This window comes from Leopardus geoffroyi, chromosome A2, assembly GCF_018350155.1.
Source record: "Leopardus geoffroyi isolate Oge1 chromosome A2, O.geoffroyi_Oge1_pat1.0, whole genome shotgun sequence".
Taxonomy (NCBI): domain Eukaryota; kingdom Metazoa; phylum Chordata; class Mammalia; order Carnivora; family Felidae; genus Leopardus; species Leopardus geoffroyi.
In genome coordinates this window covers 54,360,293-54,387,322 of record NC_059331.1, presented here as the reverse complement: position 1 = coordinate 54,387,322, position 27,030 = coordinate 54,360,293, and the positions used below count along the sequence as shown (strand labels likewise).

The 27,030-nt window shown below is 56.5% G+C and overlaps 1 protein-coding gene across 2 annotated transcripts in view; it reads left to right on the top strand.

Annotated features, from left to right (window-relative positions):
• Nucleotides 1–2,119: 2,119 nt before the first annotated feature.
• PLXND1 (plexin D1) overlaps nucleotides 2,120–27,030 on the top strand; it is a 60,534-nt gene continuing 35,623 nt past the window's right edge. The window contains exons 1-5 of one of the 2 annotated variants that reach the window (XM_045493890.1): nucleotides 2,120–3,545; nucleotides 22,118–22,294; nucleotides 25,244–25,375; nucleotides 25,634–25,734; nucleotides 25,825–25,954. In XM_045493890.1, coding sequence (XP_045349846.1) covers nucleotides 2,226–3,545; nucleotides 22,118–22,294; nucleotides 25,244–25,375; nucleotides 25,634–25,734; nucleotides 25,825–25,954 — 1,860 coding nt within the window. In that variant the 5' untranslated portion in view covers nucleotides 2,120–2,225. The remainder of the gene's footprint in view (nucleotides 3,546–22,117; nucleotides 22,295–25,243; nucleotides 25,376–25,633; nucleotides 25,735–25,824; nucleotides 25,955–27,030) is intronic. The other variant, XM_045493889.1, reaches the window with a different exon arrangement.

Sequence of the window (27,030 nt, the reverse complement as noted above, 5' to 3'; positions counted from 1 at the left end):
AGATGGACTGATGGGGAGGGCTCCAAGAAGGGGTGGGGGAGGTACACTGGGCACCCAGTCCACTCCCACAGGTGGCACAACATGAGCCCTCCCCATCCAGAGATGGAGGTTGGGATATCCTATCAAGCTGTCCCTTGAGTGGCCTTGAGCCCAGCGGGGACAGGGCACCAGAAACAGAGCCTCTGATTTCCTACAGATGAACACTCCTGGCTAGTAAAAGCAGTGGCTAGCGGGGAGGACAGAGGGGGTTGGAGAAAGGCGGACGTGATGGGCAGAGGCTGGCGGCAGGAAGATGAAGATGCTAGGATGAGGAACAAGGGGGACAGCTGTAGGTCTGGGCTTTCCTGCCTACCCTCTGGGGCACAGAGGGCTCTCTGTCCTTCCTTCCTGGCCAGGTGGAAACAAATGAGCTGAGGCCAGAACACCCTCAGAGCAAGGGCCTCCTGGTGCCATGTGGCCCCCTGATGGGAGCCCCCTGGTTCTGACAGGCCAGAGCTGGCGTGGGGCTGGGAGAGATTTGGGCGAGGCTCAGAGCCAACAGACTTCATCTTTCAAACATTGTAGTTCTGCTCCCGGTGAGCTAGGCATCTTGGGCCAGTCCCTTCCCTTCTGGGGCCTCAGATTCCAAATCTGTAAGGTGGGATAATAACAGCACCAGCCTCAGAAGGTGTCTGTCAGGACTAAATGGGTCAATACATGTAAAGCACTTGGCATAGTGCCTGGCAGGGGGAAAGCTCTGCTTGGGCACCGTGGGTGCTTCGCAAATGGGCTCTGTGACCTTGGGATCATTGCTGCCTGCCCCTGAACTCAGTGCCTACCTATTCTAGGTGAAAGAAGAAATGCCCAAAGAAAGGAGAAGCAGGCCCAAGTGCCAGCTCACTCCTGGCTGATCTTGCACTAAACCTGGCAGGATTTTTGGTGATTCGAGTCCTGAGTGAAGGGGATGTGTCTGGACAGATGCGGTGGGTGGAGGGGCAGCAGCCCACAGGGCTGGGTCTCCACAGAGGTAACAGTGGGCCTCCTGAGGCCACTCCCCTCTCCCCCCAGGGCCAAGGCCTTACTCTGGGTGTCACTCTTCCAACCCAGCCCAGCCTGCCCCATGGCCTGGCACATGCCTGAAATAGTTCCTTTCTCCATGTTTTGCTGATTTGTATGTCTGACCCTTGAGCTTTTGTCCCTCTGTCCCTGCCGCTTGTAAGACCTCCTTTATGGGGCTGAGGTTTAGGGGGCAGACCGTGGAGTCTGAGGAGGTGGTGCCCTGTGCCCAACTGGCCCAGGGTTCTAAGGCCTGGACAAGTGTCCCGTGAAAGAGAGTATTAGGGGAGAGACTCTGAGCGTGAGATGCTGAAAGCGAGGGAAGGCTGTGCATCAGGAAGGCAGAGCGGGAAAGAATGGGGGCAGACAGAGATGGAGGAGAGAGGGGCCTCCGAGGGATGGGAGACAGAGGGAGCCGTGGAGAGAGAGGGAGAGCCAGGGACAGAAAAATAGAAGGGAAAGGGGGAAATGGGTAGTGATAACAGAACCGATAGGGCAAAAAGGGAGTCAGAGAGAGGGAAGAAGAGCCAGAGACCGAGGAAAAGAGTGAGACAACACACACGGGGTTGGGGGCCTTGAGGGGAGAGACACAGACAGGGAGACACTAAGAGGGACAGAGACCAGGGAGAAAGAGGAAGAAAAAAGGAAACAAGCCGAGCCACACAGGCCAAGCGGCCAAGAGGGAGGAACGAGCGAGAGGAACGAGCGAGAGGAACGAGCGACGGAGGCGGAGGCAGCGCTGGGAAAGGGAGCCTAAGGGCCGCGGGCGCCGCGCGGGAGAGTCTTGGAGGGCGCGGGGCGGCCGGACCCACCGACAGCCTAGCTGAGGCCCGGAGGTGGGAGGGCGGGGCGGGGCGGGGTCCGCGGGCAGCTCCGGGAAGGGGCCCGGGGCGCTTGGGGAGGTGGGCCCGGGGCGGGAGGGGGCCCGGGAGGCGGGGCGCGGCCGGGCGGGGCGCGGCGGGGGCGGGGCGCGAGGGCGTGTCCGCAGCGGAGCCGCCCCCGCCCCGCCCCCGGGTTGCGCGGCGCGGCTGAGCCGGGCCGGGGCGCCGGGGGCCGGGGGCCGCTGGCGCGGGCAGGAAGCGCCTCGCGGCCCGGGCCCGCCCCCCGCCTCCTGCCGCCTCCGGGCTCCCGGCTCCCGGCCGCGCCGCGCCCCATGCACTCGCCGCGCCGCGCAGCCCGCGCACGCCCGGATGGCTCGTCGCGCCGCGGGCGGCGCACCCCTTAGCGCTCGGGCCGCCGCGGCCAGCCCCCTGCCGCCGCGCCCGCCATTCCGGGCCCCATCCCCGAGCCCGCTGCTCCCGCTGCTGCTGCTCCTGGGGGCGGCGCGGGCCGGCGCCCTGGAGATCCAACGCCGGTTCCCCTCGCCCACGCCCACCAACAACTTCGCCCTGGACGGCGCGGCGGGGACGGTGTACTTGGCGGCCGTCAACCGCCTCTACCAGCTGTCGGGCGCCAACCTGAGCCTGGAGGCCGAGGCGGCCGTGGGCCCGGTGGCCGACAGCCCTCTGTGTCACGCCCCGCAGCTGCCTCAGGCCTCGTGTGAGCACCCGCGGCGCCTCACCGACAATTACAACAAGATCCTGCAGCTGGACCCCGGCCAGGGCCTGGTGGTCGTGTGCGGGTCCATCTACCAGGGCTTCTGCCAGCTGCGGCGCCGGGGCAACATCTCGGCTGTGGCCGTGCGCTTCCCCCCCGCCGCACCGCCCGCGGAGCCCGTCACCGTGTTCCCCAGCATGCTCAACGTGGCGGCCAACCACCCAAACGCGTCCACCGTGGGGCTGGTGCTGCCGCCGGCCGCCGGCACAGGGGGCAGCCGCCTGCTCGTGGGCGCCACGTACACCGGCTACGGCAGCGCCTTCTTCCCGCGCAACCGCAGCCTGGAGGACCACCGCTTCGAGAACACGCCCGAAATCGCCATCCGCTCCCTGGATGCGCGCGGTGACCTGGCCAAGCTCTTCACCTTCGACCTCAACCCCTCCGACGACAACATTCTCAAGATCAAGCAGGGAGCCAAGGAGCAACACAAGCTGGGCTTCGTGCGCGCCTTCCTGCACCCGCCCGACCCGCCACCGGGCGCCCCGTCCTACGCGTACCTGGCGCTCAACAGCGAGGCGCGCGCGGGCGATAAGGAGAGCCAGGCGCGGAGCCTGCTGGCGCGCATCTGCCTGCCCCGCGGCGCCGGCGGCGACGCCAAGAAGCTCACCGAATCCTACATCCAGCTGGGCTTGCAGTGCGCGGGCGGCGCGGGCCGCGGCGACCTCTACAGCCGCTTGGTGTCCGTCTTTCCCGCGCGCGAGCTGCTCTTTGCCGTCTTCGAGCGGCCGCAGGGGTCCCCCGCGTCCCGCTCGACTCCGGCCGCGCTGTGCGCCTTCCGCTTCGCCGACGTGCAAGCCGCGATCCGCGCCGCGCGCACCGCCTGCTTCGTGGAGCCCGCACCGGACGTGGTGGCCGTGCTCGACAGCGTGGTGCAGGGCACCGGGCCGGCCTGCGAGCGCAAGCGCAACATCCAGGTACGCCAAGGGAGCCGGACATCAGCTGGGGTGGGGGTCGGGGGGCAGGAGGGAGAGCGTGCGGGTAACTGGGCGCGTTGTCGCTGAGAGGGACACAGGTGTGAACGTGTGGTACCCAGATGTCCGTGTGGAGACCCAGGTATGTACTCTGGGCCACGGTGCATTTGTCGGGACCCAGGTGTACTCAGGAGGATATAAGTGTCAGCCAGGGTGGGGGCACTGGTGCGAATATGGTACAGGTGTGTGCCTGCGGGCACTCGAGAGAGTACTGGGTTACAGGTGAGCATAACTAGGTGTGTAGGAGGGGTCGAGGTTGCAGGTGTTCACTGGAGAAGCATGTGTTAGCCCAGGTGTGCAGTGGTGGTCCTAGGCGTGTCCAGAGTGCAGAGCAAGTGAGTGCATGTCTGACCAGAGGTGTGTTCTGGGCTGGCTGTGTGAGCCTATCAGGGCTGCCCTTGGGAGTTGGCAGATATGTGCTTGGGTGTGGCAGGTGTGCACACCGGTGTGCACCAGGGCCCTGCAGATATGGGTGGGGGTGTGCAGCAAAGAGGGAGTGATGGGGTGTATGCACCAGACTCGTGTGTCCCTGAGCTGGTTATGCAGGAGTGTAGGGCAGGTGGATGTGTCCTGCAGGTCACTGGTGCAGCAGAGTGGGCCTGGGTGTGCACTGGGATGTATGTGGCAGGGAACACAGGTGTTTGGGAACTAGTAGGTACTGTGGGGAGGCCACTGGTTGGCAAATAGGTGTGTTCCTGATGCCAATTTTTATCCACTCATTCAACACATATATACTGAGCATGTAGCATGCATCAGACATGGGCACGACAAGCAAGACAACACTTGTGGAATGCCTACTGAGTGCATCAAATGGCATAACTGTCTTGGTTCTTACAACTACCCTCTTAGGTAGTCTCTATTCTCATCCGCATTTTACAGATGAAGAAAATGAGGAACAGAGAGGTTAAATAGCTTGCTCAAGATCACACAGCTGGGAACTAGCAGAGGCAGGGTTTCAATCTAGGCTGTCTACCCTCATCATCTGTGTCCTTAACACCACCCATTCTTTGCTGCCTTATGGACATGTTGCTCGGAGTGTGTGTGTGTGTGTGTGTGTGTGTGTGTGTGTGCGCGCGCGCGCACGCGCATGCAAGTGTGTTGGAGGGGTCTCAGGTGGCTGGGGTGGGAAGGTGCCAGGGCCAAGAGAGTAGAGGGAGGTGAACAGGACTGTGTGCAGTACTGAGGTGTGCAGGGGGCGAGAGAGTGCCAGGGGCTCAGGAGGGAGTAAGGAAGGGCCAGGTGTGGCAGCAAAGCTGGGGGGTGGGAACGAGGCCCAGGAGGCTGGGGCTGGGTTGAACAGAGATGAAGGGGCCAGGTGGGGGATCGCTGTGTGTGTTGACCTTGGGGGAGGTTTATGACACAGCGGGGGAGAAGGGAGCTCTGTGCAGTTCCCCTGGAGAAAGCCCACCAGCAAGGGGTCACTTGTTCAGGGGGCCCTGAGAGGTGGAACCCTGTGCCTTCTCCTTACTCTGTATCCTCACGTGAATCTGGGGAGTCCGTTTCAACCCCAAGCTTTGCCACTCCCCTAGGAAGCCTCAGTTTCTCCCTCAGCAAGATGCTGTGAACTCAGCCTTTTCCTGGTGAGCCCTCCTTGGGGCCAGGCCCCCCATGGTCCTGCCCTGTCTCTCCTCCATGGTCTTCAGGCTGTGGGAAGAATCTCATGAGATTAATTATTCCCCTGTGGGTGTGCCCAACACTGGGGCTTTGAGAAAACGCAGATTCCTTCTCCTGCATTCGGGCTCCCATGGCTGTCCACCACCAGCTGGCTGACTGCCCTGAAAATAAAAGGTCACGGTGGGTGAGCAGGGCAGATCGCCACCCACGGGGGCTGGCCAGGTCAGGGTTGACTGCCCAGCGCTGTGACTGGGACATCTACCATTCCCCTCCTCAGAGCCACATCCTCCAAAGGGGTGTGTTTGAGGGTACAAACTTTGTTTGGGGGGTCTCAGGGCCAGAGGAGGTGAGTGGGGAGTCAGTCCCTGCTCTACAGAGGGAAGACCCTACTGTGGTAGCCAGGGCTGAGGTCGGGCCAGCCCCTGGGCCTTCCTTAGCCTTTCCAGGGCCTGTGTGTCCATCCAGGCCCTTGGTGTGGGTTGATGCATGGGATTCCTCAGGCCACCGCCACCGCAGTATCCCCCTCCCCCTCTGCAGGAATCGTCCTGGTTCCCACGGTCCCCAGCCTGGCCTGGTGCAGTGACTCACTCTGCTGAAGTCGGCTAGGGCTTCCTTCTCCTTAGAGGGGCAGGGCCTCTCCAGGGACGTAGCCCCAGGGACAAAGCGGCCTTCGGCCTTCTCCCCACGCCAAGGTGGGGTGGATTCCTGGTCCTCCTCGGCCACACTCCCTGTGTCCCCACCACACCTCTCTCCCTTTTCCCATGCCCTGTTGTGGGCTCAGATCAGTGCCGCTGGGCAGTATCTCCCAGATGTGTCCAAGGCCCGAGGGTCTGGGCCTCTGGTGTAGCCATGGGTGGGGAGTGTGGAGGGGGATCCATTATTCTTGCTCCAGGCTGTTGCCAGCTCCCCAGTTATAGGCTAAGAACTTGGACTTTGTTTCCTGGATTCAAATCATACTCTGTCACTTCCCAGCCGTGTGACCTGGGCAAGTGACTTAACCTCTTTGAGCCTCAGTTCCCTATGCTGTAAAGTGGGGACAATAAAAACAACATCTCTAAGGACTGCTTAAAGAACTAAATGAATGAATGAACATAAGTGCTTGGTACCTGGCATGTAGTAAGCACCTGGTAGCTCTCTGCTGTTCTTGTTGGTATTATCCCAGGGGCCTTATTAGCACAGGTCTGGGCTTGGTCCTGGACAGCAGTGACCTCTTTTGGCTTGTTCTGCAGCAGTAAAGACCCCACAATTTCCCACCTCTAGCCCCAGATGGAGGCCTCGATAGACACTTCCTAAGTCCCTACTGTGTGCCCCAGCCAGTGCTATGTGCTGGAGACCAGTGGTGCCTCAGTTTCTGCTCTCGTGGTCCATGCAGGTGAGCGGAGGACAAACATGTGGCCATGCACTTAGATCCCAGGGGGCCAGGGGTGGGGGTAATAGGAAAAGCTGGACAGTGGGAGCCCTGACAGAGGACATCACAGCCTCTGGGAGAGGTGCTATTGATGCAGAGGTGGGGGGATGAGCAGGGGTCGGCTACATGAAGCTGGCAGAAGATGAAAGGGTCCAGGCAGAGGGAACAGCCTGTGCCTAAGCATGGAAGTAGGAAACAGCAAGGAAAGCTGGAGCAATGGAAGGTGGTTCCTGTGGTGGGGGGAGTGGGGAGGATGTGAGAGAAGGCTGGGAGAAGTGGGCGGGGCTTGCAGGTGTAGAGAGGCCACATTGTGGAGTTGGGACTGTATCCTGGGGAGGTGGGAGTTATGAAGGGTCTTAGCCAGAGGAGTACTGTGATCTGAGTGAGCACGTCATGCAGCACCTGGGTGGCTCAGTGGTTAAGTGGCTGACTTCAGGTTATGATCTCACCTGTTTGTGAGTTCAAGCCCTGTGTCAGGCTCTTTGCTGCCAGCTTGGAACCTGCTTCAGATTTTGTCTCCCTCTCTCTGCCCCTTCCCGACTCACACTCTGTCTCTCTCAAACATAAATAAACATTTAAAAAATTTTTGAATGAGCACCTCACTTTCCCCCTTTGTAGAATGGGAGCGATAATAAAGCAGTTACCTCATAGGACTGTTGTGGAGAATTAAATGAGCTAATACCTGTAAAATTCTTAGTAGAGTGCCTGGCACACATGTTTGCAGTTACATTTGACCCTTGAACAACTCAGGGGTTAGGGATGCCCACCCCCTGCACAGTCGAAAACCTGCACATAACTTTTGACTCCCCCAAACTTAACTACTAATAGCCTCCTGTTGACTGGGAGTCTCACCAATAACATAAACAGTGACTAACATATATTTTATATGCCGTGTATTATATACCACATTCTCACAATAAAGTACACTAGAGAAAATAAAACATTAAGAAAATCAGAAGGAAGAGAAAATACATTTACAGTACCGTGCTATAAAAAATCCACATGTAAGTGGACCTGTGCAGTTCAAACCCACATTGTTTAAAGGTCAACTGTACTATGGGGCGCCTGGGTGGCCCAGTTGGTTAAGTGTCTGACTTCGGCTCAGGTCAGGATCTCACGGTTTGTGAGTTCGAGCCCCGTGTCAGGCTCTGTGCTGACAGCTCGGAGCCTGGAGCCTGCTTCGGATTCTGTGTCTCCCTCTCCCTCTCTTCTGCTCATGCTCTGTCTCTCTCTCAAAAATAAATAAACATAGAAAAAATAAAGGTCAACTGTACTATGATTGTTTTTAATATAATTATTTTAGCGAGTCCCTAGGTGGCTGGTGAGGGGAAAGATGAGAGGCAGGGAGACTGGTTGGAGGGCTGGTGCTGTCTTCCAGGCTAGAGATTCGCTCGCTGACTTGCAAATATTTCTCGAGCACCTGCTGTGTACCAGGCCTTGTGGTGGGCACTGGGTGCAGTGGTGAAGGCCTGTGTCAGGCCCTGCTCTCGGGGGCTGTGCACGGCCTGGTCTGAGGGCACAGAGGGAAGCGGTGAGTTCAAGACAGATTTGGGTGCCAGGGTGCAGCCCCAGAGGCGGACAGGGTAGAGAAGGAGGCTGCCCAGTCCGGCCCAGCATCGGGATAGAAGTGGGTGCCGTTGGAATAAGGCATGCAATCGGGTGCCTGTGGCGGAGAGAATTAATTTGCTTCTGGAGTGTCGGGCAAGTTCTAGGGGCCTGGAATCCCTTTCCTCCCAGACCCATCTGGCCTGACTTCTCCAGCACCGGCTGGTCTCAGTGGGGCAGGCATGGGGGACTGGACCCTGCACTTCTGCCTGTTCCCCAGGGACATCTCACCTCCAAGTGAGGTGGTTCGGGTGGGCCTCTGGAAGCCCAGCCTTTCACCCTTGTTTTGGGGGGTCTTTTGACCCCACGAGTCCAGAGCCTTGGCCACAGTGATCCCAGACATTGTAGCTTCTCACCTGGTGAGCTTTATCCTTTGCTCTCCACATTTAAAACCATGAAATCTTAGCCTCTGCTGCCCCCTTCCATCCAGGAGTGTGCCAGAGAACCAAAGAAGGGAGGAGCTGCCAAGGTGTGAGGTCAGAAGCAGGGAACCTTGTCAAATCCCCCCGCCCCGCCCCAGGCTTCAGAGGGCCCCAGCTTTGTCCCTGGTTCGGGCATTATCTGGGGCTGTTGCATGATTTTGAGTGAGAAAATTGTCCTCCATTGCGTGTGGCTTGGATCCCTTTCCTCAGTTCATGTTTGAGGTGAGAGTGAGTTGGGGAGTTGCTGTGTGCTGTTGATGGGGAAAGTGAGGCACAGGGTTACCCAGCAAGGCAAGGGCAGGCTGAGTCTAACTCTCTTCCCTGAATCTTTTCTCTCAACCTTTGAGTGACCGTGATATTTGTTTTTTTTTAAGCCAAAAGGAAAACCAACAGGGAAATGCCAATGCTGCATTTTCAAGGTATCTTTTTATAGTAAAGGTGGAAAAAAACCCCTCAGGCTGTTTTAAACTGGCATGCTGTGGGTGGGTGCTCATCGTCAAGAAGGCGTTTTCTGAACCAATTTAGGGGCTGAAATGCTGGGTGGAGGTGGAGGGAGACAGAGCTTCCAAGATGGGCTTTACATTTGGAGTCGGGCTGGGGGCTGGGAGCGTTCCCTGTGGCCAATGGTACAAGCAGACACTTGGTGGTTCCTAGGGGGTTCCAGCAAGGTTGGTCAGGATGATCTTCTAGCCTAGAGAGACAGACAGGCCTTGGGCCAGGCGATGGTTAATATCCCAGTGCACCCTGGTAAGGTCACCAGTCCTGATTCCCAGGTATAAGATATCGAGTCCCAGTTGTTCTGCCCATAAACTGTGTGACCCAGGGAGAGTCATTTATTCTCTCTGGGCCTCGTGCTTCCTCATTGTAAAATGGAACAGTGTCTCCATCTGAGGATATGGGCAGGTTAAAATCTCACATGCACTGCCCAGGAAATGGTAGGAGGAGGTATTAGTAACAGGAGGGAAAAGCTATGTCTAAGAAAAGTGTGCTTGGCATGCAAAATGGCCAGCAGAGCAGAGAGTGCTCACTTGGAGGTCAGCCACCTGGAGGAGATGGGATCACACCAGGTCCTAAAGGTGACCTAGGTGGTCGAGACAGAGGGGTGAGGCGCGGGTGTGTCCAGGGCCACCCCAGCCGAGTGAGCTCAGAGATAGGAAGACATGGAGAGAGTAGGCACGGTGTCACTGCTGGTGGCCAGGCAGACGCTGAACATCTGATGGACTTGAGGGGTGTGTGGAGGGAAGGTGCCCCGGTCAGCTCTCTGGGGCTGAAAAATAATCATCGCTGGGCTCCCAGTTCTGAGTGGGGTCACTGTGTTGGCCCTTCGTGAGCACCAGTGTGTTTGAACACAGAGCCCCACCCCCACCCCCCACCCCTCCCGCCATGAGGCAGGAAGTGCTGTTACAGATGGGGAAACTGAGGCCCAGGGACACACAGCTGGTTAGCGGGAGTGGGGATCTGCAGATTGGCTGTCTGGCCCCAGAGTCCATGCTGGGCAATGGCTGGTGAGCTCTCAGCTGGGAGTTTTTTGGTTACCCTTGCCCCGTGGAGACTTGGGCGTGGCCCTTTGTAGAAACCCCGTTGTGTGGTCACACCTCTACACGGGCCTGGGTGGAAGCTGGGAGCTATTGCTGTGGTGACTCAGTTCCAGAGTGGGGTGAGGCTGGCCAGGGCATCTGTCGAAGCAGGGGCTGATCAGGCCTTTTGAGGAAGTGGGGAAGGCGGGGAAGCACTAGTTGCATTCATCGCTAAAAATGTGATCCTCTGGGCTCTGGAACGAGTGAGCCTCCTGCCCCTTTGAGTGTGTAAGTGAGGGATGTGGTCAGTTTGAATGACGACTTGGCAAATCTCTTTCAGCACTGAGCCCCGCCCTGGACCATGCCAGCCGGGTACTGGGGCTGGGAAGGCTGCCTCCCTCCAGGGCAGCACTTCACCATCCAGGGTTTGCTAGGAGAGTGGATGAAGGATCTGTGTTGGCCTTAACCATAGTTAGGACCTGCCACACCCAGGCAGGCCCGAAGTGGCACATGAGTGCTGGGCCCTGGCGCTGACACCCCGAATTCAAATCCTGGCTCCGTACCTTCCTAGCTGTGGCCTCTGGCAAGCCGCTTACCTCCTCTGGTCCTCTTTTTCCTCACCTGTAGAATGGGTTCAGCATAGGGAAGAATGGGGCAGCCTGGCATTCAGCGGAGACTGTGTTGGTCGTCATCAGCCCCCTGCAAAAACGCTCTCCAAGAGTCAGATTTGCTGGCCCGTGGCTGCTGGTTTTCACAAAGGTTAAGAAAACTGGCCAGGTTCTGTGTTCTGTTTGTTGGAGGGAGGACAGACATGGTGTGTATGGAAGAGGAGCATGAAAGCCTGAGCCCCTGGTGGTGAGGGGTCCCATCCCCTTTCCGGACTTCAGTTTCCCCATCTGAGTTGGGCTGGGGGGTGGCAAGGAGGCACTCACCGACAGAACTGCTTCTGCCAGCATCATTATTATCGCGGTTAATGCTACTGTTTCTTGGGAACTTACTTTGTGTCAGACGTACTGCAAAAGCTCTTTGTATATAGTCTATCTTTTTTAAATCTCCCCAGAAATGGGATGAGATGAGTGTTATACCTCATCTACAGAAAGGGGAAACAGAGGCCCAGAGAGGTTAGGTGACATGCCAGAGGTCACACAGTGGGTAAAAGGTGGGGCGGGTATCTGGCTGCAAGCCTGTGCTCGTCACCTTTACTCCCTGGTTCCTCCCAAAACATTGACTAAAGGGATGTGATCCAAAGGGGCCCTCAAGGCCACAGTGGGAAGAGGTGAATGGGTCTATTTTTTTTAAATGTGTGTGTGTGTGTGTGTGTGTGTGTGTGTGTGTGTGTGTGTGTGTGTGAGAGAGAGAGAGAGAGAGAGAGAGAGAGACAGAATGTGAGCAGGGGAGGGGCAGAGAGAGAGACAGAGAGAGAGAATCTGAGGCAGGCTCCAGGCTCTGAACTGTTAGCACAGAGTGCCACATGGGGCTTGAACCCACAGACCCATGAGATCATGACCTGAGCCTAAGTCGGATCTTAACTGACTGAGCCACCCAGGTGCCCCTGAATGGGTCGGTTTTAAAGGTGAAGAAACAGACACCCAGGGAAGCTGTAGCCCGGCTGGGGCTGCTGTGAGGAGTCGTGAGAGCTTCCCAGTGAGCCCCAGTGCCCAGCATGGTCCCAGGTGAGGGGCTTCTGTTCCCCAGGACTGCAGCTGCCTCCGCCTTCACCTACCAGAGCCCAGCACCTCCTGAGTGGCGTCTTCTGTCTGTCCTTGCTCCTGGTGGAGGGTTCTCTAGAGTGTGGCAGTATAGGAGGGGACCCAGCTTTGTTACATGACAGCCCCCCAAAAGGGATGAATCAGACTCTGCCCCTACCCTCCAGGAGCTCCCAGACAGTCAGGGAGGAGATCATGACAGAAGATATGCTGCAACCAAGGTTGCACACTGACCAGCCTCTTCTGAGGGAGTCAAGGAAGGCTTCCTGGAGGAGGGGGATGGTGGAGCAGGAATATGGCACGTGGGCCTGGGGAAGGCAGGCAGAGGCAGAGGCCCACAGATGTGGTGAAATATGGCTCGGGTAGCAGGCAGAGATGAAACTTAGAGTGTGTGGGGTCTGGGGTGCAGGCCAAGGATTTGGATGCTGTCCTGTGGGCTGTGGGGAGCCATCAAGGCTTTGGGAGAAGAATGAGACATAGTTGATCTGGTTCTAGAAGGGACTCCATAGCTGCTGGCCCCTTATCAGCCCTGCTAGGTGCTGGCAGGAGCAGGAGGCTCTCTCCCAGAGCCCCCACTGTGGCTGGACCAGGTGACTCCCATGGGCCTTTCCAGCTCTGACAACGGTGTGGGGATTGCCATGGAAACCAGCCGGTGCCGCGTGGGGACAGGCCTAGAAAGTCTCCTGGCACCAGCCACGTGCATTTGGATCCTGGCTACCCCCGGAGTGTGGCTGTTCTCTTTTTTTCAAAGTCCGTGTTTGGGCCAGGGCCTAACCCAACAGGCTGCCTGGATGGGCCCCTGCACGGCCCACTTTCCCGCTGACGCTCAATGCCACTGAGATCCGAGATCTGCTGGGCCAGCGGGGCTGGCCCCTCCCAGTCCACCATCCTTTACCCTGAAACACGATAAATCACACGCTAGAGGAGGGAGGAAGCTCGAAGCTCCATTATGAGGCCCAGCGAGGCCCCAGCGGGGCGTTAATCATGTAGTGCTTTCTGCTCTGATCGGTAAATAATGGGGGGGCAGTGGGCAGAGGCCTTGAATTGGAGGCCAGGCCCGGGAAAGGAGCTGCATGGCCTTCTGGATGTCACCTCTGCTCCCATGCCCCACCGGGGGCCCGTCCAACATCTGTGTCTCCAGAGGTAGCCATCTCCTTAATTGGCCTCGGTTTCCCTAGCTTGCCACCAAGGGCCTCTACAGCTCCAGGCAGCCAGGCTCCCAGCAGCCGTTGACAATGCCCAGCAGGGTGTTGGGTGGAGAGGCGAGGGTTAAGGGCGAGGACTCTGTGGCCAGCCTGCCTAGGTTTGAGGCTCACATCTGGCCCTTCTGGCTGTGTGACCCTGGACAAGTCACTGCTCTGTGCCTCAGTGTCCTTTGCTATAAAGTAACACCGACTTATTAGGGTTAAATGAGGCTGCACAGGCAGGGGCACAAAGTAAACCGTAGCTGCTTATTATGGTCGTGTTGTTTATACTACTGTATCTTGATTATCTTAAAGCTGTCTCTTCCTGACTTGGGGGTGGTCGCTGAACTGGGATGTGGGCAGCTGGAGACAGGGACCAGTGTGTCCCCTCTATGTCCCCAGAACATGGGACCCAGACCAGAGATGTTTGCTGAGGGCCTCAAGCCAGCCCTGTCCCCTCAGCCGTGCCCACAATCACGGGGCAACTCTGGGATGGAGGCCTCTCCATCCTCTGGGATGGAGGCCTCCTCTGGGATGGAGGCCAACACCCAGGGGACAGGGAGCAGGGTGTGAGTTCCAGTCTCCAGGGCCCCTTAGCCCCAGAAGGAAGGAGGCCAAATGTGCCCAAGAGAGGCAGCTGCGGCTCTCAGCTTCTCCTGGCCGGCATCCCCTCCAGGGGAAGAGGCTGGGAGAGAAACTGTTCCAGGGAAAGGAGGGGCTGGAGCCGCAGCACTCTGCCCGCCTTCCTTCCCCCCCCCCCCCCCCCATTAGAGCTGGCGAGAGGGAGTGACTTCCCTGGCCAGGGAAGAGGAGAAGAGTCGCTGGCTGCCCATCCCACACTGTGTTCCTCTGGGACACCCCGGGGGTGGGGGGCGGTGCGAGGGGAAGGGGGCAGGGCTGGAAATGGGGCCAGGCTGGGCCAGAATGAGAAACAGCTTCAAGAAGGGGGAGCCGGGTGTCTGGGGGGCCACGTCCAGCTAACAAAACAATGGCCGCTTGAGTCAGCGGCTGTGGTAGTAGTTCCCAGGCAGGCCTGAGCGGAGCAGGCCTCGGCCGAGCTCCCAGCACCCATCCTCGCTGTGGGTGAGGGTAGATGCTTGACTTTGGGAAGTGGTGGAACTGTCTGTCCTGCCAGGCTCCCGTGTGACCTGCACCACTAATTGGGAACGTTTACTGAGTATCCACGGTTGTCAGTTTCAAGGGCTGCTGTGAGCTGAGCTCTTTCCAGCAGCTCTCTATGGAGGGTGCTGTTATTGTCCCCACTTTACAGATGCGGAGACTGAGGCTCAGACGGGATGTGGCATCCCAGAGCGAGTAATGAGCACAAGACTTAGTACATCAGGAGCCTCAGTTTCTCTGTCTGTAAAATGGGAACACAACAAGAGTGTGCCTGTGAGGTAGCTCTGCTTGGGGCCTACCCACAGCAGGTCTTCAATCCAGCCAGGCCCCTGATCTCAGCCTGGGGGCTGTCCCTCCAGGCTGTGTCCAGCTTGGTGGCAGAGTCTAGGGTGCCAGTTGTGGCTAGACAGACATATCGTGCTAAGGATGGCCTGGCTGGCAGGTTGACACAACCCTTCCAGATGGTCTCAGCTTGCCTTGATGAATTCAGTGCCCTGGGGCCGGGTGACCCACCTCCTCCAGAGAAGGGTCAGGGATACAGAGGTGCTCCTCTCTGAAACTCTGGAAGGGTCTACCCTAGCTGCTGTGTCCATTGCTACTTCTTAGGTTTTTCCTGCCTGATTCAGGCAGCCTGGCGTCAGGTAGAGAATTATCACACTGTTGTCTTGAGGAAGGCTCTGCCCCTCTCTGTGCCTCGGTTTCACCTCTGGCTCAGAGCCAGGCCTCTTGACTGTTCTCTGTGGCTCAGTTGGACATTCTGTCCCCGCCCACCCCTCCAGGAAATAAGCATCTTGATCACCCACTGGGAGGTGCTGGTATTTCCTTCCCAGGCGGGAGGCGACTTCCTCCTTGGTGTGGGGTCATTGCCGGATGCCCGTTAGAGCCAGGTCCATCCTGTTTCCTCCCTGGGCTGACACACAGTAGGCCCATGGCTCTTTCAATTACTCAGTTTATCGTCAGTGGAGGCGTCGGCTTAGTGGAGCCTGGAGCCATAGCCATTAGCTGTGGTTTCCAAGAAACTGCAGGGGCTAAAGTTAGAAGGGGGAGTTTGGGTTTGGGGTCACAAGTGTGGCTTCAAATCCCAACCTGGGTACCATGGGTGAACCTTGACAATGCTTCCCCCTTTATCCTCAGGGCTTCTGAAGAAGGGTGGGGGTAGGGGCTATTCAACAGGGCTTTGTGTGAAGCAACAATCCTGCGAGTTTAGTGGCTTTTGTGGCCCCCTGCAAGCTGCCTGTCAGACCCCCATCACCACCCTACCTGGTCCTTGCTTGCTCCGTCTCCTCTAGTCCTTGTCTCTGCAGCAGTCTCCTGACGGAGAATTCATCCTCTTTGGCTATCCGAGCTGAAGGAAGAGTTGGCAGGGAACAGCATTGAGGGGAGCCCCAGGGTGGGAGGGGGGCAGACCAGGTGGAGCAGGGTCTTGAGAGCCCAGGAGCAAAGTTTGGGTTTATACTGAGGGCACTAGGGATCCATGGAAGGCTGTTGAGCTTCAGAGGTGACACAAATTGGTTTGTGATTGGTTTTTTCTTTTAAAAAAAATTAAAAAAAATTTTTTTTAACGTTTATTTATTTTTGAGACAGAGAGAGAGCATGAACGGGAGAGGGTCAGAGAGAGAGGGAGACACAGAATCCGAAACAAGCCCCAGGCTCTGAGCTGTCAGCACAGAGCCCGACGCAGGGCTCGAACTCACGGACCGTGAGATCATGACCTGAGCCAAAGTCGGACGCTTAACCGACCAAGCCACCCAGGTGCCCCAAAAATTTTTAATGTTTATTTATTTTTGAGAGAGAGAGAGAGACAGAATGAGAGCGGGAGAGGGGCGTGCGCACACACACACACACACACACACACACACACACAGAATCTGAAGCAGGCTCCAGGCTCTGAGCTGTCAGCACAGAGCCCAGCGTGGGACTCAAACCCATGAACCTTGAGATCATGACCTGAGCTGAAATTGGACACTTAACCAACTGAACCACCCAGGCACCCCTGCTTGTTTGTTTTTTTAAATAACCTTTTTATTTTGGAATAATTTTAGATGTATAGGAAAGGTACAAAGACAGATAGTTCCTGCGTACCCTCCTTCCCGTTTTCCCCATTGCTAAGGTTCTACATTCCCATGGTACATTTGTCAAAACCAAGAAACCAACTTAATACTTTACTCTCAACTGAACTCCAGACTTTACTCCACGAATATTCTTTTTTTCTTTTCCAGGGTCCCACATTGCATTTAGTGCTTTGCAGTTTTAAAAGCTCCCTTTGGCCACCGTGGAGGGTGAATAGAAGGGGGTTTGGTCCAGCCCCAGCCCAGGTATATTTTTTAATACCCGAAAGCCATTGCACCCTTCCAGGTCCTCACAGTTAAACTTCACTTTCCTGGGATCTCAATTCAATAACCATCAAAAACTTGAGGCGGAAAAGTGCCCTCAATTCCCAAGCACAAAGCCCCAACAGCCGGTGTAGTCTATAGCCAGGACGGAACCACTGGGCCTTGCAGCCTGCCATGCCGGCCCCCCATTGCCACCTCATCCTCCTCGGAGCCACCTGCGGTGGGGCTGAGGTTTGGTGGGGTCCGTGGGCAGGATGCAGAGGCCTGAGAAACTGGGCTCTTGAAGCTCGTGCTCCCACTGGCTTCCTGGGAAGAGAAAGTCAACACAATTACAGTTGGTAGTGAAATCAATATGTCAGAGTTTTAATGGGAGAGTGGGCAGAGCAGAGCTTTGGCCCCAGGAGGCAGTAGCTGAAGAGGGAGGGTGTGTCCTGCTCTCAGGAAAAAGCTGAGACCAGCAGCCAGCTATTGCTCATCCCATTTCAGAGAGGGAGAAACTGAGGCTTTTAGAGGAACTAAAAGTAGCAGCCAGGTGCCGCCTGGGTCTGAACACCCGATTCCCGTGTTGCCACACACACACTAGGCATACGGTTGGCCCATATGTCGGTCTCGTTCTCCAGCACCCAGCATGGCAGTGTTGCTCTCAATCTCTGGAGAAGCAGCAGCTGAATACAGTCAATCACACTTTAGTCAAAATTAGTCTCCTTTCTTTAGGAAACACTCACACTGGAGTGTAGTCTCCACCCTGGAGAAGCTCATGTTTATGCTATCATGATAAATGAAAGTGGTGACCAGAACAGTGCTGTCACAGAAGAGGGTGTGTGTGTGTGTGTGTGTGTGTGTGTGTGTGTGTGTGTGTGTGTTTTGAGGCACAAAGCTGGTGAAAAACTTGCTGCCTGGGCATGTCTGACAAAGGGAATAACATGAGTCAAGACAAGGGGGACTGATGGGCCAGGGGAGGTATGAGGGCTCAGAGGTGTGGGAAGGGCATTGGCTGCTGAGGGAATAACATTATGAAGGATCAGGAGCCCTGGTGGGAAGGTGTGGCCACATTTGAAGAATTGCAGAGGTTGGTGTGGTCAGAGCAGAGGGTGGGACAGAGGAAAAGAGCAAGACTTGAAGCTTAAGCGGTTGGAACCAGATCCAAAGGCGTTGAATGCCAGGCTTGCTCCTAAGGACAGCCAGGAGCTGGAGAAGGGTTTTATTCCGGAGAGGAGTTAACCAGTTTTGTGCCTGGAATGGTGGCTCCACTGGATTGGAGGGGACTGCTGTGATCGGCCGGCCCTCCCCTGCTCTCAGGGGCATTTGTGTTTTGAAAGACCTACGCAAAGTGAGACTTGAAAGAAGGCGGGTGCTAGGGGAGGAATTTCAGACAGTGTCTGTCATAGGGTCCGGGCAGTATTTTGAGCCTGTGGAGCTAACTGCCCCTGGAGACCAAGTTCGGCTGAGGCCACACTTGGGCTGGCTGTCCCGTCCCCAAGGCCACTGTCTCCTTTTTCCCAAGCCTGCAGCCCACTCCCCCAGCAGGGGAGGCATTTCCCGCCTGCTTGGTGGACACGTCTCCCAGCTTCCACTTTTGAGCCAGTTTGCAGCCTTGTGATCTCTCCTGCCGGTCGGGGAGTCAGCTTCCCCCTCAGAGCACAGATCATTCAGAGCAGCTGACAGGGGTTACTTCTCCTTTAAAATTTTTTTTTTAGATTTTATTTTTAGGATAAGAAAAAAAAAAGTTGGAGGAAAGGCTTTTTAGAAAATTCCTTCGGTACAGAATTAATGGCTTGTGAACGTCAGGGCGGGCAGGCGAGAGCTGGATTCCCAGCGTGCTCCTGCCTCATCCACTCTGCCGCCCAGCCCACAAATCACTATGATCTGGGTGCCTTGTCCGGCTTCTCCTGGCTGGCTGGGGTCCCCCATTGCAAGGCCCAGGGCAGAAAACCCCAGAGGTGTCATCTGGGGCCTCCCGGGTCTTCCCTTCCCTCCCCCTCTCTCAGAGCTCAGGGAGGAAAATCATGTACCCCAGGCAAGGGTTTACAATTTTAATTTTAAAACAGCTTATTATTTCATGACGCAAGTAATCCATATTCAGTGAAACAAAGTTATGTAACCCCTAGTAGAAGCTTCCCTCGTGGCAGGCTTTGGGCCCAAGTGCCCACTCTCCTGCCTGCTTGCTGACAGTGCCCCCCTCACCTCTTCCCTGCATCTGCAGGACTGCTGAGGGGTGAGCCCAGGACCTGGGAGAGGCGGCTAGGGAAGTGGTTCAGCACCCTCTTTCCACAGCTGACCCCCACCTCGGGCATACAGAATGAAGTCAGGCAGGGTAGGTATGAAGCTGAAAGACAAGAAGGAGCCAACTCTGTGACACCCCAGACACTGTCTGGGAATGACACCCCAGGCAGAGGGAACAGCAAGGGCAAAGGCCCTGAGGCAGGGCACAGTGTATGAGCAACAGAAATGAGGCCCATGTGGCTGGAGTGGAGGAGGAGTGTGGGTGAGGAAGGTATGGGATGGGCTTAGATGGGCTCATAGCCCCTGAAGGGAGGATTAGGATCCAGTGTTTATTCTGAGTGTTGTGTAAACCATCAGAAGTTTCAAGCAGGAGAGACCTCTTTGCATTTTTTAAAAATTTTTACATTTTTTTAATGTTTATTTATTTTTGACAGAGAGACAGTGTGCAAGTGGGGGAGGGGCAGAGAGAGAGGGAGACACAGAGTCCAAAGCAGACTCCAGACTCTGAACCGTCAGCACAGAGCCCTATGTGGGGCTCAAACTCACAAACCAGGAGATCATGACCTGAGTCGAAGCCGTATGCTTAACCAACTGAGCCAGCCAGGCACCCATTTCTTTGCATTTTTAAAGGGCTCCCTTGTTCAGGGGGACAGGTTGAGGCCAGAGTGGGCCCAGACCAGAGGGGCTAACTTAAGGTTCTCCTGGGCAGTCCAGCTGGAAAACTTTTGAAGTAGGCACAATTTGTTCCAAATTCCACTTTATAATAATCATTTTAGTGACACTCATATCTGAAATGGCAACAGTGTCTGACAATACTTCTGGAGCATTTACACACAGTGCAGGCGCTTCATGGTGAATGATCTCATCCTGTTCTTGTGAGGGAGGGTGCAAGAGATGTACCTACCTAATAGTTGAATAAACTGCGGCTCGAAGAAGTGAGATGGCTTGCCTGCTCACCTCCAGCCATCCTGGGGAAGACCACCCACTCATGGGTCCTGCCTCCGGGTGGCCCCAGCTCCACCCTCCCCCACCTCTGGGCTCAGGGCCTGGCCCCCCAGGGACGCTGTGGGATACAGGCCCCACCTGGAAGCCTGTGGGGCCCCAAATTGTATTTATTCACCCAAGGACAGGCAGACCTTGTATTTATTGTTTGTTTTTGAAAACTAGCTGAGCTTTAGAGCAAAACCCATACGGGCACATCACCAGTGGCTTAGGCTTACAAAAAGCATAAATGAGAAATTAAAAAAAAAAAAACACACAACAGGGACGCCTGGGTAGCTCAATCAGTTAAGCATCCAGCTTCGACTCATGTCATGATCTCGTGGTTTGTGGTTTCAAGCCCCACTTGGGCTCTGTGCTGACAGCTCAGAGCCTGGAGCCTGCTTCAGATTCTGTGTCTCCCTTGCTGTCTGCCCCTCCCCCGCTCATGCTCTGTCTCTGTCTCTCAATAATAAATAAAAGTTAAAACAAAAAGAAAAAAAATAATTTTGAGGGGTGCCTGAGTGGCTCAGTCGGTTGATGTCCGACTTCAGCTCAGGTCATGATCTCATGGTTTGTGAATTTGAGTCCCACATTGGGCTCTGTGCTGACAGCTCAGAGCCTGGAGCCTGCTTCAGATTCTGTGTCTCCCTCTTGCTGCCCCTCCCCAGTTTGTGCTCTGTCTCTGTCTCTCTCAAAAATGGATAAACGTTAAGAAAAATTTTTTTAATGTTTTTTTTTAAGTTTTTTAAACGTTTATTTATTTTTGAGACAGAGAGAGACAGAGCATGAATGGGGGAGGGCCAGAGAGAGAGGGAGACACAGATCTGAAACAGGCTCCAGGCTCTGAGCTGTCAGCACAGAGCCCGACGCGGGGCTCGAACTCACGGACCGCGAATTCATGACCTGAGCCGAAGTCAGCCGCTTAACCGACTGAGCCACCCAGGCGCCCCAAGAAAATTTTTTTTAAGCCACAGCAAAATGACTCTAAGGCTACACCCTAAAGCCAGTTCTGATGCTACATTCTGGTGACCTTCTGAATCCCTGCTCAGACCCGCCGATGCCCACATCCCAGCCTCCAGGGGGCCGAGGTGTGGCTCAAGTCTGCTGCCAGTTTTTCGTCGTAGAAGAACGACATTGCAACTGATCCAGAGCAGGCCCCTTCCCCTGTGAGTCTCAGTTTCCCCATCTGTGACATGGGACCTCATAGGGCTGCCGGGATTTAGGGAGTCGATGCACAGTCCTGGTACAATCCCAGTTCTCAGTAAACACAGCCTGTTAATGTGTCTACTGTTGTGACCGTTACCTCATTGTGTATGCACTAGCTTTACCAAAATGGTCCCTATGATATCCTGTGACTTTTCTCAGCCAGCTATCTTTCCGTCATAATCCATACAGATCTGAGGTGTCACCAAGGGGTGGGGGCAGCCCTCCTGGACCATGCGCCATTATTTTCATGCTCAATCCTGCTGGACACTGAGGTTGTGTTCCCCCACCTCCTCTTCTAAACCATGCTTGTGTCTGCATCCTTGTGGATTTGCGCAGTTATCTTCTCAAAGGTGCATCCTGGAGGCCTGTTTTGTATCTTTGTGCAAACTGCACAAGGACCCTTTGGAAGAAGCAACAAGACACGGGGGGAGGTGGGAATGAGTCCAGGGAGTGGCTGGGGACTGGGGTCACCAGCTGCGTTGGTCTCACTCCAGTGTGTGGTGGGACTGGGTCGCCACTGGGGGTGGCACTGGGCTGATGCAGATGGCAGGGCTGTGCCTTTGGACTCGCCTTGCCTTCGTTTGCCCATCTGTGATGTGGGCAGGTGGGGGGATGTATCTTGGGCAAGGAGGAGAGGGGCTCAGTCTGGGGTCTGGTGAGCTGTTGGGAACTTGGATGGTGGTGCCGGGGTCAGAGCAGAGGACCTGGGAGAAGGAAACCCCCTGGTTGCTGTCGAGACCCAGCCCAGGCAGGAGGGATACCTCTTGGGTATCAGCAGGTAAGTTGAAGCAGAGGATGGTCTGGTGTGGGCTCCTCTGCTCTGCCCGCTGTGACCCGTCAGGAGGGGCAGCTCCAAGGTCATGAGGATGTGCAGGCCTCACCCTGTCCTCAACTTCCCGGCCTCCTGACCTTGCCCCTTTGCCGGCTCTTCTTGCCTCCGTCCCATAACTTTTCCTATGTGGTTCTTACTACCTGAAATGTCATGTCTCCGAGGCAGCTCTGGGACTGAAGCTGAGGTCGGGGGTCCGTCTGCGATCAGGGATAGGGTCCTGCTTATGTCGGGGCCCCAGCCCAGAGCAGGGCGTGTAAAACGGCAGCGTGATTTTAAAGCACTGATGCTGAGGTCTGACATACAGTGTGGGCATGGAGCCAAAGAAGTTTCTAGAGCCAAGGTGTGACATACTGCTTCTCTTCCAGCTGCAGCCGGAGCAACTGGACTGTGGGGCTGCGCACCTGCAGCACCCACTGTCCGTCCTGCAGCCCTTGAAGGCCACGCCTGTGTTCCGAGCCCCGGGCCTCTCCTCTGTGGCCGTGGCCAGTGTCAGCAACTACACAGTGGTCTTCCTGGGCACAGTCAGTGGGCGGCTGCTCAAGGTAGGGCTGGGGGGTCAGGGCCGGGGAGTCTGAGGGAGGTGGAGGGTGTGGGGGGAGGCTGAGCCTGGGTAGGCTGCACAGGTGGACACTACAGGTCTAATACTGGCCTTCATTTTCTCTGGTTTGCCTGGCACCTTACAGTTTTTTGTTTTTTTTTTTTTAATTTTTTTTTTTCAACGTTTATTTATTTTTGGGACAGAGAGAGACAGAGCATGAACGGGGGAGGGGCAGAGAGAGAGGGAGACACAGAATCGGAAACAGGCTCCAGGCTCTGAGCCATCAGCCCAGAGCCCGACGCGGGGCTCGAACTCACGGACCGCGAGATCGTGACCTGGCTGAAGTCGGACGCTTAACCGACTGCACCACCCAGGCGCCCCAGGCACCTTACAGTTTACAAAGCATTTTTCACATCTGTTTCTTCTACTCTTGCTCATAACAAATTGCCTTGTCCTGCAGAAGAGGGAAACCAGGCCTGAGAGAGGGCCCTTCCCTCTGGTCTCTAGGACTTGGGCTTTGAAGCAGAGGGATCTGAGTTCAAGTCTCTAGGCTCTGCCGCTTGCTGGCCACTTGACCTTGGGCAATGCACTTTCTCTCTCTGGGCCTCAGTTTCCCCATCTGGGAAGGGTTGTAAGCCCTGGCTCTTGAGACTGCTGTTAGGCTTTGACGGGTGAAGGCCACAGCCTGGCAAGTGGGGGCTCTCATTGCCCTTCCCTCCCCCACCTGGCTGGCTGCCCTCGGAAGATCTCCCCGACCAAGATGACTGGTTTCTGGAGGTGATGATGCCTGGCCCCAACACTCGTGGAGCTGGGAAGGATGAGAGGCACCTGCTTTCCCCACCATGGGGTAGGAAGGGCTTTCCAGGGCCTGGGCCGGCTTCCTCCCAGCCACCTCCCACCCTCTGCCTGTTAGGAAAGTCAGCTGCCTGGCACAGCTCCAGTGTGTGCCAGGCCCTGGCCTAATTGACTCAGATCTGATAACTCAATTCCCTCAGCTGCCCAGGCGGACGCCACGGGCCAAGGGGTAGGCTGGGGATTGAAACCCTGGCCGCCTGGCCCCGGGACCTTAGCTGGCCCGCTAGCAGTGGTGAAAGGTGCAGGTATGGGAGCAGGGAGGGAATGGGGTGGGGTGGGCATCCTTCTCAGCCTTTGAAGTCCCAGTGAGGGTCCTTATTAGACAGTGAGACTCATGTTTTGGGGTCAGATACTTGGATTTGGATCCTGGCTCTGCTGGTCCCAGCTGTGTGACCTGGGGGTGGCTGCTTCTCACCCTGAGCCTCAGTTTCCTCATCTGTCATGAGGGAAATGAGCCAGACCATCCCAGACTGTGGTCAGAGTCTGCTGTCCCCTGTGAAGCAGGTAGTGCCAGGATCCCCATTTCCCAGGTGAGGACGCTAAACCTCCAAGAGGGGAAACGACTGCCCCGAGATCACACAGCTGCCCCTGGGCCAGCTGACCAGGAGCCCACATGACCCCTTGACCCAGGCCTCTTTACCCACCACCCTGCGCTGGGCACCACCTTCTCCCACCAGCCCTTCCCTGCTCGGGGCTTAGATCATAGCATCTAGCCCAGGCTCTGGAGCACAGTAGGTGCTCAATAGATGTTTGAAGGAGTGGAAATAAACCAAGTGTCTGCCGGGTGCCTGGGGCAAGGGCAGGAGCAGGTCGGAGACTGAGCAGGGGCCAGGCTGCCTGGGCAGACCCTACCCAGAGGTCACCTGGGACAGGTGATGTCTTGGGCTGGAACAGAGCCTGTGGGAGCCTGGGAAGAGAGTAATTTTAATTTGGTGTGTGGAGGACATTTGAGAAACTCTTCCAGAAGAGGCCCTGGGAGGACAGATCCTGGCTGAAAGTGGAGGAAGAGAAATACTCCAGCAGGGAGCACAGCGTGGATAAAGGCCTACAGGCTGGAATGCTTGTGTTGGGTTGAATGGGTGGAAATGAGCCTGGTGGAGTAAGTTGGGGTTGGTTGGTGGGGCCTTGAATACCAGAACAAGTTTATTCCATAAGCAGGCGGGAGCTACCAAAGGTTTGGAGCCTACAGAGAAGGCCAGGCAGTAGGAGGCCCAGGGAGACATCTAAACTAGTGGGCCCAAGTCAGGGCCTGGCAGGGCCTTAGACAAGGCAATGTGTTGAAAGTGTGAGGGGCCAGCTGAAAAAGAACAAAGTTTGATGGGGCTCTTGTGGACATTGTCTGTCCTCAGGAGGACATGCAGAGGGACTCTCAGAGCCAGAGAAGCTTCCAGGCCTCAGCTGGTCCTGGTCTTCCTCCTGCCAGGACCTTGGACCCCACCCTCTAGCCTCATCCTTGGACTGTGGGGTCAGATAGGCCTGGGCTTGCACTGTGACCCTGAAGTGTCTTCATTTTATGACTCTCACCAAGTCTGTAGCCTCTCTGGGCCTCCATCTCCTCATCTGTGAAATGGGCACAAGAGGGGAGGCATGAGAAGTGTGGCCCCATCAGCACTTCGCAGGCATCTTCTCCATCTGTGCTTACCACCGTCCCGAGGGGCGGGTGCCATCATTAGTCCTAGTAGGTCAGGAAGCCGAGGCTCCCAGAGGGGAAGTGACAACCTGTACATTTGTACAGCACATAAATGTCAAAGCTGGAATTCAAACCCACATCCTTGCTCTTAGGCATGATGCCAGACAGCTGCCCAGAGAATCTTTTGTAAAGTGTAAGGTCTGCATGTATTCCCAGGGCGGGATGTGATGGAGAAGATCAGTCAGGGAGGGAGTTCCTGGTGGGGCCACAGCAGAGGCAAAGGTGGAGAGGCCAAAGCCACCGCCCCCCTTATATGTCTGTGATTTTCCACCAGTCCTAGAAGGTCTGCAAGAAGATGAGGCTGAGACCCCAAGCCTGAGTCAGGTCCCCACCTCCAGGGGCATATCCCCTGCCGTGGGCACCCTCCCAGTGCCCCATCACCCTGACGGCCACGCCCCACCCCCACAGATCAACCTGAACGAGAGCATGCAGGTGGTGAGCAGGCGGGTGGTGACGGTGGCTTACGGGGAGCCTGTGCACCACGTCATGCAGTTCGACCCAGCAGACCCCGGTTACCTTTATCTGATGACGTCCCATCAGGTAAGGCCAGAGCCCTGGCCTGACGGGGTCCCAGGACACGTGGGCTTTCTTCCTCTCTGCCTCCCACCGGGGGTACCTTCTCTTCCCACGCCTTCCCCGTGTACACATCACCTCTGCAGGGGAGCCCTGTTTCCCCTAATTTCCCCTGTTGAAGCGTCGAGCCTCAATTTCCCCGGCCTCTCGTGGCCCTCGCCACTGCCGATTCCCCGGGCAGAGGCCGGCAGCCCCGCTGAGCTGGGCCCTCCCCTCTGCCTCTAGATGGCCAGGGTGAGAGTCGCCGCCTGTGCTGTGCACGCCACCTGCGGGGACTGTGTGGGTGCAGCCGACGCCTACTGTGGCTGGTGTGCCCTGGAGACACGGTGAGGCTCCTGGGGGCAGAGGCTGGGTGTGGGCAGCTGCAGTGGGGCCAGGGGCCCGCCGGGGTCCTGACCTGTGCCATGCCGCACCAGGTGCACCCTGCAGCAAGACTGCGCCAACTACAGCCAGCAGCATTTCTGGACCAGTGCCAGCGAGGGCCCCAGCCGCTGTCCCGCCATGACTGTCCTGCCTGCAGAGATCGACGTGCACCAGGAGTATCCAGTGAGTCCCGGGGGAGCTGGGACTCAGCTCGGGGTGGGGAGGGGACACAGGGTGGGGAGCTGCCCTTCACCTGGCCCCCAAGCCCTGAGAGGTAGAGACTCCTGCCCCCAGTGCCCCTGGGACCTGGACGCAAGGAATGAGAATGACTGGGCTTTACTGAGCACTTACTGAGTGCCCACACTCACTGTGTGCATGATGTCCACCTGTGTTGGTCCTCATACAACTCTATGAAGTGGATGCTCTTAACATCCCCGTTTTTCAGAGGAGGAAATTGAGGCACCGAGAGGTAAAGTGACTTGCTCATGGTCATACAGCTAGGGAGGAGCAAAGCTGGGATTTGAACTCAACAGAGGCAGGCTCCAGAGTCTCAAGAGGGAGGGAGCAATTTGGGGGATACAAGGAGAGTCAGTGCCCAACCCCCTGCCTCTTCCCGGGCCTGGTACAGGTAGGGATCAGAGGGACCACCAGGTGCCAGGCTGCTATTTCTTGTGCTCAGAAACAGATCAGATGAATCTGCAGTGTGGAGGCAGGGACTCCCTGCCTCGCCTGAGCTCAGGAAGGCCTGAAGCTGCCACAGCCCCCTCCCCACCCATAGCAGGCAGTCTGGGGAGGGCTGAGGGACAGGCAGGCCTGGGCCCCACTCAGCCCTGCTCTCAGTGACCTCCCTGCGGCTGGCTATCCTCACCTATCAACAGGGGGGAGATGGTGGTTCTAATGGTCCAGATGGGGTCTGGGACTCCTCTGCACCCCTCTCCGCATGATTATGTATCACAGAGCCCTTCACACGTTTTATGTCCACAAGCAGACCAGGCACAGGTTTGTCCATCCATCCATTCATTTATTCGTTCATCACATAGATCATTGAGCACCTACTACGTGCTAACAGCAGTTCTAGACTCTGGGGACACAGCAATGAACAAGACAGAAAAAGCCCTGGTCCTTGAGCAGCTGACATGCTTGTGGAGCGAGAGAACATGCAAGATAGGATGGCAAGATGGTGAAAAGTACTGTGGGGAAAAGGGCGCAGAAGAGAGAGAGGGGTGGGGAATGAGTGGCGGAGTATCGACATTTTAGAC